The 12,287-nt window shown below is 35.9% G+C and overlaps 3 protein-coding genes across 3 annotated transcripts; 2 read left to right on the forward strand and 1 right to left on the reverse strand.

Moving 5' to 3' along the window:
• The first annotated feature begins 1,333 nt into the window (after window positions 1-1,333).
• On the forward strand, window positions 1,334-2,112 carry LOC113292780 (gibberellin-regulated protein 5-like). The gene is made up of 4 exons (XM_026541642.1): window positions 1,334-1,476; window positions 1,594-1,605; window positions 1,718-1,757; window positions 1,868-2,112. The coding sequence occupies exons 1-4, from the start codon at window positions 1,399-1,401 to the stop codon at window positions 2,050-2,052; spliced, it is 315 nt and encodes a 104-aa protein (XP_026397427.1). The 5' UTR covers window positions 1,334-1,398; the 3' UTR covers window positions 2,053-2,112.
• Window positions 2,113-2,673: 561 nt separating this feature from the next.
• On the forward strand, window positions 2,674-7,537 carry LOC113296967. The gene is made up of 11 exons (XM_026545333.1): window positions 2,674-3,365; window positions 3,661-3,971; window positions 4,090-4,167; window positions 4,380-4,485; window positions 4,730-4,818; window positions 5,745-5,856; window positions 6,019-6,072; window positions 6,334-6,382; window positions 6,579-6,673; window positions 6,788-6,909; window positions 7,021-7,537. The coding sequence occupies exons 1-11, from the start codon at window positions 2,964-2,966 to the stop codon at window positions 7,358-7,360; spliced, it is 1,758 nt and encodes a 585-aa protein (XP_026401118.1). The 5' UTR covers window positions 2,674-2,963; the 3' UTR covers window positions 7,361-7,537.
• Window positions 7,538-7,696: 159 nt separating this feature from the next.
• LOC113296968 (gibberellin-regulated protein 2-like) lies at window positions 7,697-8,486 on the reverse strand. Its single transcript, XM_026545334.1, has 3 exons — window positions 8,387-8,486; window positions 8,243-8,291; window positions 7,697-7,957 (listed from the first exon to the last, which is right to left on the reverse strand). Exons 1-3 carry the CDS (start codon window positions 8,447-8,449, stop codon window positions 7,776-7,778), a joined length of 294 nt encoding a protein of 97 aa, XP_026401119.1. The 5' UTR covers window positions 8,450-8,486; the 3' UTR covers window positions 7,697-7,775.
• Window positions 8,487-12,287: the final 3,801 nt, after the last annotated feature.

Here is a 12,287-nt window from a genome sequence, read left to right on the forward strand (position 1 = left end):
CACTTGGTGATTGGCAGAAGAAAAACACATCATTCCAGAGATTTTGTTTTATAGATTATATTTATGGAGTTCTAGAATAGTGGTCATAAGAAAAGAACAAAACCTTGGTATTGACGTTGTTGTGGAGTTTTTTTTAAGAGAACAATTAGAATATACACCATGATCAATTTTGTTAATCATGATTAAGAAAAAATATTTTAGAGAAAATTAGAATTAGAATTTATTTTGTTTTGGGGGAAATAAGAATTAGGGTTTATATATAAAATTGTTCAATTTGTGAGAATACTGAAAAAATAATGATAATTAATTTTAAGTATAATTAAGAAAAAAGTTAGGATTTATTTTGATTTTGAGTAAGAAGAGATTTAAGTTTGTTAATGAAAAATTAAAACTTGTTTGATTTTTCATTTTATTTTTGATTTTTTATTTAACTTAAATGTTTTGGGTTATGGTTAGTAAATGTATGGACTATATTTAAGAGAAGCCTCGATAAATTAGATTCTTGTCTGTTCAAAACAATCTTCCTTTTGGATTACTAGCTTTGCAATATTGTTGGCCTTTTTTCTTGGATTTATTATTTTCCCGAGAATAATACTGTTTGGATAACTTATCATATGCTAAGTTAAGAACATCATTCAAATGAGATTTGAGATATTATCGTTACTCGGCTGAGTTCATCAATTATTTGATGACTGGTCTGATATACGGATTCCAAAAGCTAACCCCATGTGCTTACACTTCGTTCTTCACATGCATCTATGATATACCTTACTGGCTATTACGCGGAATATAACTAATTTTCATTATACATTTTCGTTGTACGTAGAAACCAGAGGGTGATATCGAACTAATGCATGTGTTAGGGATTCTTGATAATCTTCTTCTGATGCATGCACATTAGCTCCGCAATCACTACAAAAATTCCAGAGAGACCTCTTCAAATTTGAGGGGTTAAATATTTCTGGATTTGATTCAAATGTGGATAATACATATGAATCTGGCGTAGTAATATTTTATCCACAGATCTACCGGACCATCCATCAGAGATTTGTTTGTGGATGATTATATTTTCCATAGGAGTTGCACTTACTACGATCACAGTTCATTGTTCACACAGAAACTAACGGTGAATAATAATAATAGGCCTTCATAATAGTACAGTGCACACATTCTTGTCTGATTACCAGACAAACGAATTATTTTTCGATCTGTGTTCCCTTTTCTAATTAAAAATAAATTACTCATCAATTATAGTGATCTTTTTGTTGACAACCCCCACTAAGTCACATGAGGCCTCCCAACTTAAACATCTATATATATATATATACTCTCTTCAAGCTATTCTCAGAAGAAGCAGCTTTTTCTATTTTCTTTCTCTAAAACTTTGTTCGATTGAAAATGGCAACCCGCATGGTGAAGTTCGTTGGTCTCTTGCTTTTGTCACTCTTTGCCATCTCCATGATCGAATCCGCTCAGGTACATTTCACATACTCTAATTTTCTTAACGGTTTCTGTAGAGCTATTCTACTTGAGTCATGATGCTCCTTCTTCTTTGATGTGATTTTAACTCTTCTGTTGAATGTTTTTGCGCAGGTTTCAGCAGGCGTATGTTCAATCCATCTTTCTCCTCCTTTTCTTTATATCTTAAATTTTAACTTTTGCAACAACTGTAATTTTGACACTTACTGATTACATTCCCATTTTCTTTATTTATCAGACGACTCCTTATTATGGATCAGGAAGCGTGAGTCCGAATCGTAAGTTGCCATTTTGCAGCTATATATATTTCCTTTGAGTACATATGAGTGTTGACAACAAAAATTGAAATAAACATGACTGACATGATTAATTTCATTTGTTTTGTTAGAGTGCAATGCGAGATGCTCAACGAGATGCAGTAAGACAAAGCACCATTTCCCATTTTGCATGGAATCTTGCATGCCTTGCTGCAGGAACTGTGGATGTGTTCCCCCAGGTTTTTCTGGCAACAAACCTATGTGCCCTTGTTACAACAGCATGAAGACCCATCGAGGAACCCCAAAATGCCCATGATCACTTCCATTATTAGTTGAACTACTTGTATTACAATTAATTTTTACTAATTGTACGAATGGTAAAAAATGTGGTTTTTACATTGATCAGTCGGTGATGGTTATTTTACCGCTTCTAAGTGTTTGCTTATTTTCTTTAATTTGATCATCAAATTGGATGATTTTGTATTTGTAATGACTAGTGTGATTCCGATCACTTGTTTTGAATTTTCGTTTACTCAAGTGACCGTGGATATTAATAGATTTTCGTTTATCTTCTTCTTTTTACGTAACGTCTCTACCTTTTCCATCATCTGTCAGGATTATATTATGAACTGTCTGTTTAGATACACATTCAAAATTTGTTTTTCGATTTTTAAAAATCAAAACGTAAGAAATTAGTTTGGATATGAAATTTCAAAACGAATTATTTTTTTATGAAGCAAAATCCTGCGTGATTAATTTCTTTTTCTCCTTCTGATATCTAACCGCCCTATAACAGCAAAATTGACTCACCCCTCCTAGTATTTACTTTGACTCTGGTTGGCCAGTATTGAAAAAGCTATTCCCGCCGGTGAGAAAAACCGGGACCGGTGACAGCACCCGCCTTCTTCTTATATATCCGCCTGAGCTAATTTCTGGTCGAAAACAACCCGCCTACGACCAGCTATCGCCCAAATTCCTTGATAACCCACATAGGAGTGGTAAAACCTCTTCCTCTCTCTCTCTCTTCTCTCCCTCCAATCCTCTGTCCATTCTCCACAAAATCGAGCAAAGCCCTAATATTTACCCTTTTAATCTAAATTGCATCTGTAGATTTTGCAAATAGGTTTTTAGAATTAGGGTTTTAATACAAAACCTAGTTGTTGTTTTCCCCCCCTCAAATTTCCTTCGGTGTTGTTTGAAGTCAGAAGTGTATTGATTGTGAAATTCATGGGCGGAGGTGATTATCATAAAAGTAAGAGGCGGAAAAGTAAAAAGAAGTATTCAGAAGATACAAGTACCTCTGATGAATCCTCTGAATCATCATCAGCTATGAGTTCTGATAGTGAAGATAGTCAGGAAAGGAGGAGATCCAGACGTAGACATAGAGAAGACAAGCATAAGAAGAGGTCTGGAAGAGAGAAAGAAAGAGGCGATAAGTATAGAAGAAAAAGCAAACATAGAAAAGATGACAAGAGGAAAGAAGAGAAACGGAGGAAAAAAAGGGTTAGTGATAATGAGGAGGACTCTAGTTCATCAGGTGAGGATTTGCCAATATCTCCCAAGAACCCAGAGGTCATCCTTGGCGACATGTTGACTGAATTCCCAAATATGCTTGGTGATCTGAAACAGGTATGATGAAATGAAATTCTTTTTTTTCTTCTGTGAATTACTTAAGAATTTGATGATTTAAATGCATAATTTGATATAATTGGATGAGAACCACAATATATAACTAGGTAGTTTCCATGAAAGAATAGACACATTTTGGTGACTTCTTGATACTTTACAGTGTACATAAGGTTCTTATGACTCGTGACATTGTTATGTATTGCTGACGAGTTTCAATTCTATGCTCGTTGTTGTTTGTTGGTGGTAATAGACATAAATTTGGAGGTAATGTAATCCATGCCTTTTGTGGTTGCAGCTTTTGCAAATGATTGATGATGGACAAGCTGTTGATACAAGGGGAATACCTGATAAGACTTTGATGAAAATTTTGAGGAAGTTGTTTTTAAGTTTGAATCTTAAAGAAAATGATACTGGTGTTTTCTTCCTGCCTCCGAAGATTTGTCCCACTTTAGAAGTTCTTGGGCCATTTATTTCTTCACATCTAAGTCTTAAAGGCGAAGAAGTTATGCCTTCTGAATTACCTGGTCAACAGGCAACTGATGACGCTAAAGAATCTCAAGCGGCAGAGTTATCTCCCAAGGATGAGTCTACTGGTCCAAGGAGAAGGTCAGACTCTTGTCTCTATTCTTTCGCTAGCAATCTCACACAGCATCGAGATATATTCTTACCACATTTATTTGATTGCTTTTCCTGTTTCAATTGATTGTATATGTTTGTTTTACAGAGTGATGGGTCCTGAAATGCCATCTGCGGAGCTATTAGCTGCTGCAGCCAGACTAACAGAAGCTGAAGCTGAGCTGAGGTACTTACTAACAAGATCACTTCAATGTTGTCCTGTTACTCTGTCCCATTCATTGTCATTAGATTTTTATTGGGTTTAGCTTTAGAGCTCAGATTCCGGTACAATATTGGCGTGTGTTTTTTTTTTTGGTTTGCATATGCTTAATGTATCATCATCCATATAATGATCTTTTGTCTCACCGTGTTTCTGACATAATTTCATGCAAATTTCAGGAATGCTGAGACTGAAGCTGATGATGATGGTTTATTTGTAGGTCCTCCGCCACCTGCCTTGGTTGCTGAAGCTGCATCAGCAAATGAGGCTGAACGCTTTGAAGAGGTATGTGTTTCTGTTTACACCACATGCAATTGAGTAGCTTCCAGTCACAAATCAAATTTCGCAAAGTAATAAAAAAAATTTAAATAATATGAATCAGTTACATCTTTACTTCAATAACTTAAAATAAGGTGAACAACTTCACATGACTATCTTCTGCATTTGTAATATATTGAAATGTTCAGATCCAAGCAAAATAGTTAGGTATGTAAATTGAAACTCATACACCTGTCCTTCATATTATCAGGTCACAAGAATCATGGGAGCTAAAGTTGATTCTGCATATGATGTTCTCGGAGTGAACCATAATATGTCCGATGTTAACATTAAGAAAAGGTAAGTTCTTCTTCTTTCTTTCTTTCTTTTTTTTTTGGGTGTAAGCTGAATATGATTCATGGGATCTTGTAGCTCTTAACTCCTGATACAACCTCTACATTCTCCGTCCACCCATTACATCTAGCATGATTAATATTATCAGGTGTAGGCAGCAGTTGTGCAGAAAAACCTGTATATTGTTTTGGCATCCAAGATCATGATTCAAGATCGTCGTCTGCATTCACAAATTAATACGTGTGGTTTGGGCTTACTATCTGGCAATTAATTCTCAAAGCCACAGGCTCAGAGCACCTTTTGAAAAGTAGCATTATGTCGTGTAGAGCTGACATCACTTTTATGTATAGGGATCGGCCAGTTATGTAATGGTACAACCAGTTTGTCCTTTACTTTGTTGCAGGGATATGTTAATCCCAACCAAAAGAAACTTACATGCACAAAGCATTTCCATGGTGATGCTAGTAGTTAGTCCTTGGTGTTTGATAGACCCTTGATTTAAGTCGTCTTTTTTTTTCCACTTAGCCTCAAGTGGGTTGGTTGGTGTTCCTATCTTCTTCGTATGTTATTTTTAGTGTAAGTTTCGAGATTGATACCTACAACCATCTAAGTAATTACATTTATTTGTATTCCACTAAATACGCTGTATGACTAAGATAAGAGAACATGCTTAACGTTGAGGTGAACTGCATGTCGAAACACTTTTTTCCAATCAATATAGCCTATTCTAGTTGGTATATCCAGTATTCAAGTGCAGTTCTATCGTAAATAATGCGGTGTACGCTGTTGACTGATACCTTGTTTTGGCAATTCACAAGAATATATGATCTTAACACTATTCTCAGTTAAATCACTGCTTTAACTGGATCTGTATTTTATTATAGTTTGTGTGTAAAGAAATGCTTCTTGAATTTTATCTACGTTTTGTTCAGGTATTGGAAGATTTCTCTTATGGTACATCCTGACAAATGTACTCATCCTCAGGCCAATGAGGCATTCATCAGGCTAAATAAAGCTTTTAAAGATTTACAGGATCCAGTGAAGGTGGGTATTTATTTGATTGCAATCTTTATGTATGAAGTAGGCCAGTTGTGTATAATTTCAAGGTTAAACTAGATATAAAATACAGCAAACTTGTAAGTCCATGCTGTTCATTTCTATCCTCTGCATGTTTAGGATACTAACCAATTTACCTTTTTTTCTCAGCGGAAAGCAGCTGATGATAAAATTAAGGAGGAAGAGGAGAAGGAGAAGTTTAAGGTATTGGATATCTCATTTTGAAGGTTTTTCCATTATTTCCTATGCTGATTCGTCTTTTCTCCCTCTGAATCTTGAGCCTGATGATAAAATTAAGGAGGAAGAGGAGAAGGAGAAGTTTAAGGTATTGGATATCTCATTTTGAAGGTTTTTCCATTATTTCCTATGCTGATTCGTCTTTTCTCCCTCTGAATCTTGAGCCGCTACTACTTCGTAAGATTTTCTTTTTTCACATGCCTAATTCCAAATTTATGCTTACTGTAGGCTGAGTTAAAAGTATTGCGCGAGGCTGCACAATGGAGAAAGTTGCAAGGTTAGTTGTTTTTGATCTACTGGAATATATATATTTTCTGTCTTAGTATCTTTATCATGTGGTACTGTAAAAGCACAAGCAGTTGAATATAAAAAAATTGATGCACGTGCTTTGTTATAGTCATCGTAGTTGTTAGCGAAACAATCACATTGACAACAAAATAAGAAAGTTTTTTTTTTCCCTAAAAAAAACACAGGTATATCTCTTGCCGGTGATGATGAGCTTCTGGAAGAAGTAAAATTGCCACCAAAAAGAGATGACTGGATGACTACTCTTCCTCCTGAAAGGAAAGTAAGGGCTTCTTGCATGCTTTTGGAACGTCAAACAGTCTTTCATTTATTTGAATCCTATCTAATTGTATCTTGCTAACTCAAATGCTCATATCATTTTTATTGTTTCAATCAGGCACCTACAGCTGCAACTATGCAGTCAACAACATCTTTTAGTAGGAATGCTAGAGAAGGACGTGGTGATACTAGCGCTTGGACAGATACTCCTTCGGGCAAGGCCCAGAAAGCAAAAATGAAGTGTGTATATTGCTTAGTTTTTTGTTGTCTCTCTGTTTCCTCCTTGATTACATTTTCCGTATGTTTTATCTTTATTGGATAATAACTATATTACATAAATTTTCCTTGCAGTTATTTAGAGGCTTATGATCAGGCTACTGCACTTGCTGCCAATGAGGACAAGAAGCGAACAACTCCAGATGCTGAATTAGTCGATCTTTATAACCAAGCCAAACGTTCAAAATCGTTGGTGCAGAAGCACCAGGAAGAGGCTACTGGCAGTCGTTTGAAAAAGAAATCGAAAGAGCGGCCAAAAAAAGGAGAATGGGAAGGACAACACCCTTGGAAGCCTTGGGATCGAGAAACAGACTTGACAGCAGGACGACAGAAAGTGAACTTGGACGGGAAGAACATGACAGAGGGATTGACTTCCCGGTTTTCTTCAGGAACCGTGCAAAGAAACTTTTTGTAGGATTGGTTGTTCGTAATCATTCAATCACTTGACGCTTTATTTTTCTGTTTAGTGTAGTATGGTTTCGTGTATTTTCTTTCTTTCTCTTTAAATGAATTTTTCATGTATTAGTAAATTGTACACCTGCAGGATCACAGAAAATTCTTATAGCAAACAAATGAACAATGCTTAAATTTCCTCCATTGTCGAGATAAACATTAGACAGGCTAAAACGGAACCAACACCTGGTACATCTGAGCCATAATTACTCGCATGTTGTCAGAAAGCTAGATAGATGATCTTATTGTAAATTGTCACCGGTCCCTTCATTATTATTACAAAGTGAAGAGCATTCGTGTTTAAAAAGTACTCAACTTTATTTAGTCATACTGCTTATGCGGACTAATTGAGAAAAGATGGTGCGTAAAAATTCTGCTCAAGGACATTTAAGCCTACCACCATGTGTAGTCATATTGGCATAGCAAGGGCAGACATCAGCGTTGCCTGAAGTTCCGGGTGGAACACAGTTGCACCTCTGACAACATGTGTTGCAGGCTCTGATGCACATCTTATGTCGTGATGATTTGCTACAACGGTACGCACAGGCTGGCGGGCAATCTGCTTATAACATCAATAAATACAACTTACAAAAATGTGATAGAAAGAAACAATCCTTGAATAAAGCACCCTGCCTCATTTGAACATCAACAGGCTTTCCTATTCTTACAGAAAACATGTAATTTAGGATTTCTATTATGTGTTCCCGATGGTGGTCCAGTAGAGGTTTTTTGGTTGAAAAACTCAGCCAACCCAAGTTGATTATGTGCAGCAGCGTTACCAGTTCCTTTTTCGAAAAATATATATTGAGTTACAAGAAATTGTATGAACTTTTCTAATTCTTACTCATTTTTAGCGCTTCCGCCGGACGGAATCCTTCACTGTTGACTTGGAGCTGGAACCACGCAAACAAATTAGATACAATAAGCACTTGCAGATTGGAAGCAAAACAATTGAAGGCATGCATAATGTAACATAGAAAAATTTAACCTCGACGATGAAGAGAAAGCAAAAGACGGTGAATAGCGTCATCATCTTGAGAGTAGTGGCCATTATAGCTACAAAGGTGATCAGAGTACATGGCAAGTGAAACAAGGAAGAAAGGCTCTTATAGAGAAAGATGCAGAGATTAGAAGCTAAGTTCAAGAGTAACTCTAGCAATAACATTTACGTGTACGATTAATGTGCATCCAAGTAACCTTAAAGAACCGTCATGCTTTTAATGCTTACTCACTTGATCTTTGTAGTTACTATCACAAGAAGAGAAATTTTGCTACCAAGCGCTTTGAAGCTAACGGGCCTTGGTTATTTTTCCAAACTATTGCTTTCCTCCACGGCACTGTAACTTTACACATAGGGCGAATTTGAACAAATTGTCGTTACAAAAACTGCGACGGCAAAAAGTACGCTCGCCAAATGGAATGACTTCAAAGCATGGGAAAGTAGATAAAAGGAGATGGCAAAATGTTAATACCCAAAACTTCCCAATGAGGCTTGAGGCCCATTGGACTGGAAATGGACTTAGGTGGGGGTCGGAATTAACTACAATTGAATTTAGAACCCTGATTTTGGGCATACCAAAATCTTTCTAGGCATACAAAGTAATAGTCCTAACTTGGGTGACCTTATAAGGGGTATCTTACGGGTAGTTCAGTTACCTATATACCCTTAAATCTTTTACATTACTAACAAACACAAAATCAGTTTCATTCCAATCTTTCTTCTTCCTCATCTCCTCTGCCGCTCGCCGAACCTCCTCTCTATTTATTTTTTTCATCCACCATCGCCGAAATTGATTATCGTCGATTCGTGAAAAGTTATTCGACGATTCTTGGAAAGTTAATCGAACCTCATCTCTATTCGTGAAAAGTTAATTGATAATCGTCGATTCATGATACAAAAACCTAAAATTAAGTTTAGATTTGCGCCGAACTGTTCTTGAAACTGAACCCTGAAAGTGCATATGAACGGCTCGGATTAAAATGCATATCAGTTTTGAGCCGAACTACAAAGAATATCACAAGGTTAAATACTACAAAGGGAAATTAATAGTTATGTTCGGCTCATACGATAATCATATTTTGTGCCGAACCATGAACATATAGAGGTTTCGGCTTATAAGATATTCTCAATATGTGCCGAACCGTTAATAATAATATGTTCGGCTCATACGATTTTCAATATATAAGCCGAACCACTGACAATTTTTATTCCAAAACTCTCAAGAGGAGGTTCGGCTTTCTATTAAACTTTCATACAAGCCGAACTAGTGTCTAGCAAATGGGTTGGAAGTGGAAAATATTTGTTCGGCGCATACTTTAAACAGTTTCAGCGAGCCGAACCGTTCATCAATTGGTTGGTTCGGCTCATAGATTTAAGCCGAACCTCAACCTGGTTCGCCGAACCATGAAGAAATCAACCATTTGGGAATCATTGTTGTAGTTGATGTGTATTTTCCTAGGTTTTTTAGATGAATTATGACCCTCCTCATCCTCCATTGAATCAAGACGAAATTTTTTCTCACTTTCTCCTTCTCTTTCTCAATCAAAACTTTGATTTTTTCCCCCCAAATTTTTCATCTAAACAAACTTTATAATTCTGAAAATTATCTTAATCACTAAACAAAAGTGTTAATCACTAATCCAACTTACTAACACTAATACGTAAAGAGTAAATTAGTCATTAAAAAAACAATTTGGTTAAGGGGATATCTGATTTTGTTATTTCACATCCCTTTTTGTCTTTATTCAGTATGCCTAGAAAAATTTTGGTATGCCCAAAATCAGGGTTCTAGATTTTAACCGGCAAACGGGCAAAGTAGTCAAGACAGGTCGTGTAAGGGATCTATAATATATTCATGATGTCATAACGGGCTTGGGATAAAGAAAATGTCCTTGTTATAAGAAATCCTTCCAAAACAACAGATATCCTTGTAAGTAGGGGTGAGCATGGGCCGGTATGGGCTGGTTTTCACCTCATCCGCATCCAATCCAATACACTACGGATTTTAAATCGGGAAAATTAGGCTAAGGCCCAACCCATGGATAATCCATAATATGAGGCCCTTAATTAAAAGAAGTTTAAATCTAGGCTCCGAGTTATTAAAAGACATCCATGCCCTTTTATATATTGTCAAGCCCAAAATTAAATAAAATTTAAATTTAAGCCCAAAATTATTAATTCTAGGCCCAAAATTATTAAAGTATAGTGTGAATGTGTAAACAGAAGTTACACATGCATATGCCATGTGTATTCAGAAGTTACACATCCTTATGACATGTGTAATGCAAAGTTACATATCAAAAAATAGACATCAAAAAGGACGCATAAAAAAAATTAACGTATTACTTGAATATTCATTTATAATAATTTCTTAGCATGTGAAGTTACACACGCATCTGTCCAGTGTAGTTGAGAGTTACATGTGCATCTATCCAGTGTAATTGAGAGTTACACATGCGTCTGCCTTGTGTGTTCAGCGTCAGCTCCAGTTCCAGCGAGACCAATACCACAAATAAGCTCTATAAGCTTCAGGAGGCATAAATTGCACCATAAATAACCGAATCATTAACACTAGCTTTCTCCCCATCTTGTAGTACCCTGCTAATATCACCACTAGGTCCAAACCAACATATCCTCTCTGAAATTAGCATAACTACCACCATCAGCTTCTTCATTAACTATATAGACACAAGTACTGAAGGTCATGTTCAACAAGTAGTCACCAAAATCTTTAAATGTAAAACAAATAAACTCCTATTTCTAATATGAGTTTTAATAGAGGTCTAGAAATATCACCGAAATCTTAACTAGTATACATTACTCAGAAATGCAGTTTCAGTAATTAGTTAGAGAAACATAATATGCTAACAATGAATGGCTTGTAATGTGAATGATGCACTAAATAAATACGTTCATTGTAGTATGTGTAAGTAGGAGTTACACATGCTTCTGTCTAGTGTAATCAGAAGTTACACATGCATTTGCCATGTGTAACTAAGAATTACACATGTAAATCATATGGGTTGGGCCTTAGCCTAACCAGTGAAATAAACTCGAAATATGATCGAATCAACAATCTGCCATGAGAAATATCATACGAAACAGATTAGCCGCATTCTATCGAAATATGATCAAATCAACAATTTTCCACATAGCTTAAACAGCCTATTTAAGACCTCATCAACTATAACATGATTATCCAACCATTGTAATGCTTAAAACATATATATAATCCATAAACTAGAGAAAATGTACCGACCTTGAAGTTCAAAGAGCTACTCTTCTGACTTGTACTGGATACATCAAACTTAATATATTAACAATCGAACTATTTAACACTTAAAATAGAAAAATTACCAAGAAATTGGATAACCAAATTGTATTTTTTCTCCCAACAATCCACCATTTTCCCAACAACCGCTGCTAGCCACCACCACTGCCTCCTCATCCTCCTCCAAAACCTGCACCTCCACCACCACAAATAAGCCGCCAGTTTTTATGAAGTTATCTGCAACCTGAAGAATAACAACAAACAAACATATTTTATGAGATTAAAAGAAAGACATACAAAAAATGCATAATCACTTTCAAATGCATGTGACTAGTATAATTAGGAGTTACACATACATATATGGTTAAATGTACTTAGATTCAGAGATGCAAAATCAATTGATGCAAAAAACAATTTTGTTATTCATTTTTAGCATGTGTAACTAGGACTTACACATGGATACGGGTAGTGTAACTGAGAGTTATACATGCATGTTGTATGTGTAATTAGGAGTTACACATGCATAGTGGCATGTGTAACTAGTAGTTACACATATATAGTGGCATGTAAACCTGAAATCTCTTTGTACATATAAAGCAAACACACTAAATATTTAGT

The sequence above is a fragment of the Papaver somniferum genome, chromosome 7 (genome assembly GCF_003573695.1).
Source record: "Papaver somniferum cultivar HN1 chromosome 7, ASM357369v1, whole genome shotgun sequence".
Lineage (NCBI taxonomy): Eukaryota > Viridiplantae > Streptophyta > Magnoliopsida > Ranunculales > Papaveraceae > Papaver > Papaver somniferum.